We start from the raw sequence: 1,428 nt of genomic DNA, 5'->3' as shown, positions 1-1,428 counted from the left end.
CATCCCGGGCCAGGGCGCACCGGTCCCAGGCAGCGGCCCCGCCTCCCCCTATCCGTCCCGCCTCTCAGAGCAGCGAAGCCAACCGGCACCGAAGCCCGCACATCAGCGATAGCGACGATTGGACAGCGGCGCATGAAAGCCGCACCACCTTTTTATAGGGTGAGGAGGGCGGGGGCGCCGCCTACCCAGGGGCAGTGGTGCCGCGCGCTGCCCCTAACGTCCCGCCCGCCCCTCCCGGTCAGCCCCGCACCCGCAGCCCGGCGCATGGCTCCGGCGTCTCTCGGCATGAACCCGACTGGGCTCAGGGCGCGCGGCGGGGGCGGCGCAGGGCCTGGTCCGCTGCCCTTCAGCGTCGAGTCTTTGCTGGAGGCAGAGCGCGGGCCGGCTGCGGAGTCCGCGGAACCGGGGGAGGAGAGGCCGCTGGGCGTCTCGGAGCCTGGGGCCTGGTTCCCGCCGGCCGCCCGCGCATCCCCCCCACGTAAGTCCCCAGCTTCGCAATCCGGGCTATAAGTGGAGCCCGTCTAGCCCGGGCTTGGAGGACCAGGGCGGGAAGGGCGATGTCGCTCGTAACTTAAGTAACTAGACGCTGACGCGCAAGCCTGAGTGCAAAAAAGAAAACAGCCCTCCCCAGACCTCCGGCGCCGACAGTTCCTGAAGCCGGTCCCATGCCCCACGCCGGTTGGGTTTCAGTACTCTCTTTACCCGCGGAGGAGTTCACAGTCCATGATCCCAACTTGTAGGCTCCAAGACTCTACATGCCAAGCACCCCTAACCGGCTCCGTCTGTCCTTTAAGTGGTTAACCTCTGCTTCGCTGTGTTCTCATTCCCGGCTCACTGCTCAGTTCTTGCAGCGGCCTCTCGCCCGAACTACCAAGTGGGCAGTCCCTATTCTCTCTGGAACGCAGGGTCGCCTGTCTGGGGAGCAGAGCCCGAGTCCACACTGGCCTACCCCTCCATCCCCGCTATCTCCCCACTGCGTGCCTTGTTTCTCTTACTCCAGTGGCTTTTGGGGTTTCGCCACCACGGAAGACTGCAGTCATGGAACCCGGACTTGCACGCAGAACTGGCCTTCGCGGGAATCTGGCAACGTCAGGTTAGGAGCGCGCATTACTGGCGTTTAAATGACTGCTTTGTGTCTCTCTTTTTTCACAGGTGCCCCCAGCCCTCCACCCTGCACCCTCCGAAAACATAAGAACAACCGAAAGCCGCGGACTCCCTTCACCACCGCTCAGCTGCTGGCGTTGGAGCGCAAGTTCCGCCAGAAGCAGTACCTGTCCATCGCGGAGCGAGCCGAATTCTCCCGCAGCCTGAGCCTCACTGAGACGCAGGTCAAGATCTGGTTTCAGAACCGCCGGGCCAAGGCCAAAAGGCTACAAGAGGCAGAGTTGGAGAAGCTGAAGCTGGCCTACAAGCCGCTGCTACCCCCGG

The 1,428-nt window shown here is 64.1% G+C and overlaps 1 protein-coding gene across 1 annotated transcript; it reads left to right on the top strand.

Moving 5' to 3' along the window:
- Positions 1 to 246: 246 nt before the first annotated feature.
- On the top strand, positions 247 to 1,427 carry LOC102485416 (homeobox protein MSX-3-like; the record flags this gene model as incomplete). The annotated part of the gene is made up of 2 exons (XM_006147002.1): positions 247 to 478; positions 1,153 to 1,427. Coding segments are annotated over exons 1-2 (489 nt in total), but the record flags the coding sequence as incomplete, so codon positions are not given.
- Between the last annotated feature and the right edge of the window lies 1 nt (position 1,428).

This window comes from Tupaia chinensis, unplaced genomic scaffold, assembly GCF_000334495.1.
Source record: "Tupaia chinensis unplaced genomic scaffold, TupChi_1.0 Scaffold000197_1, whole genome shotgun sequence".
NCBI lineage: Eukaryota > Metazoa > Chordata > Mammalia > Scandentia > Tupaiidae > Tupaia > Tupaia belangeri.
The sequence above is the reverse complement of the archived record's forward strand: the minus strand, read 5'-3'. Positions and strand labels throughout refer to the sequence as shown.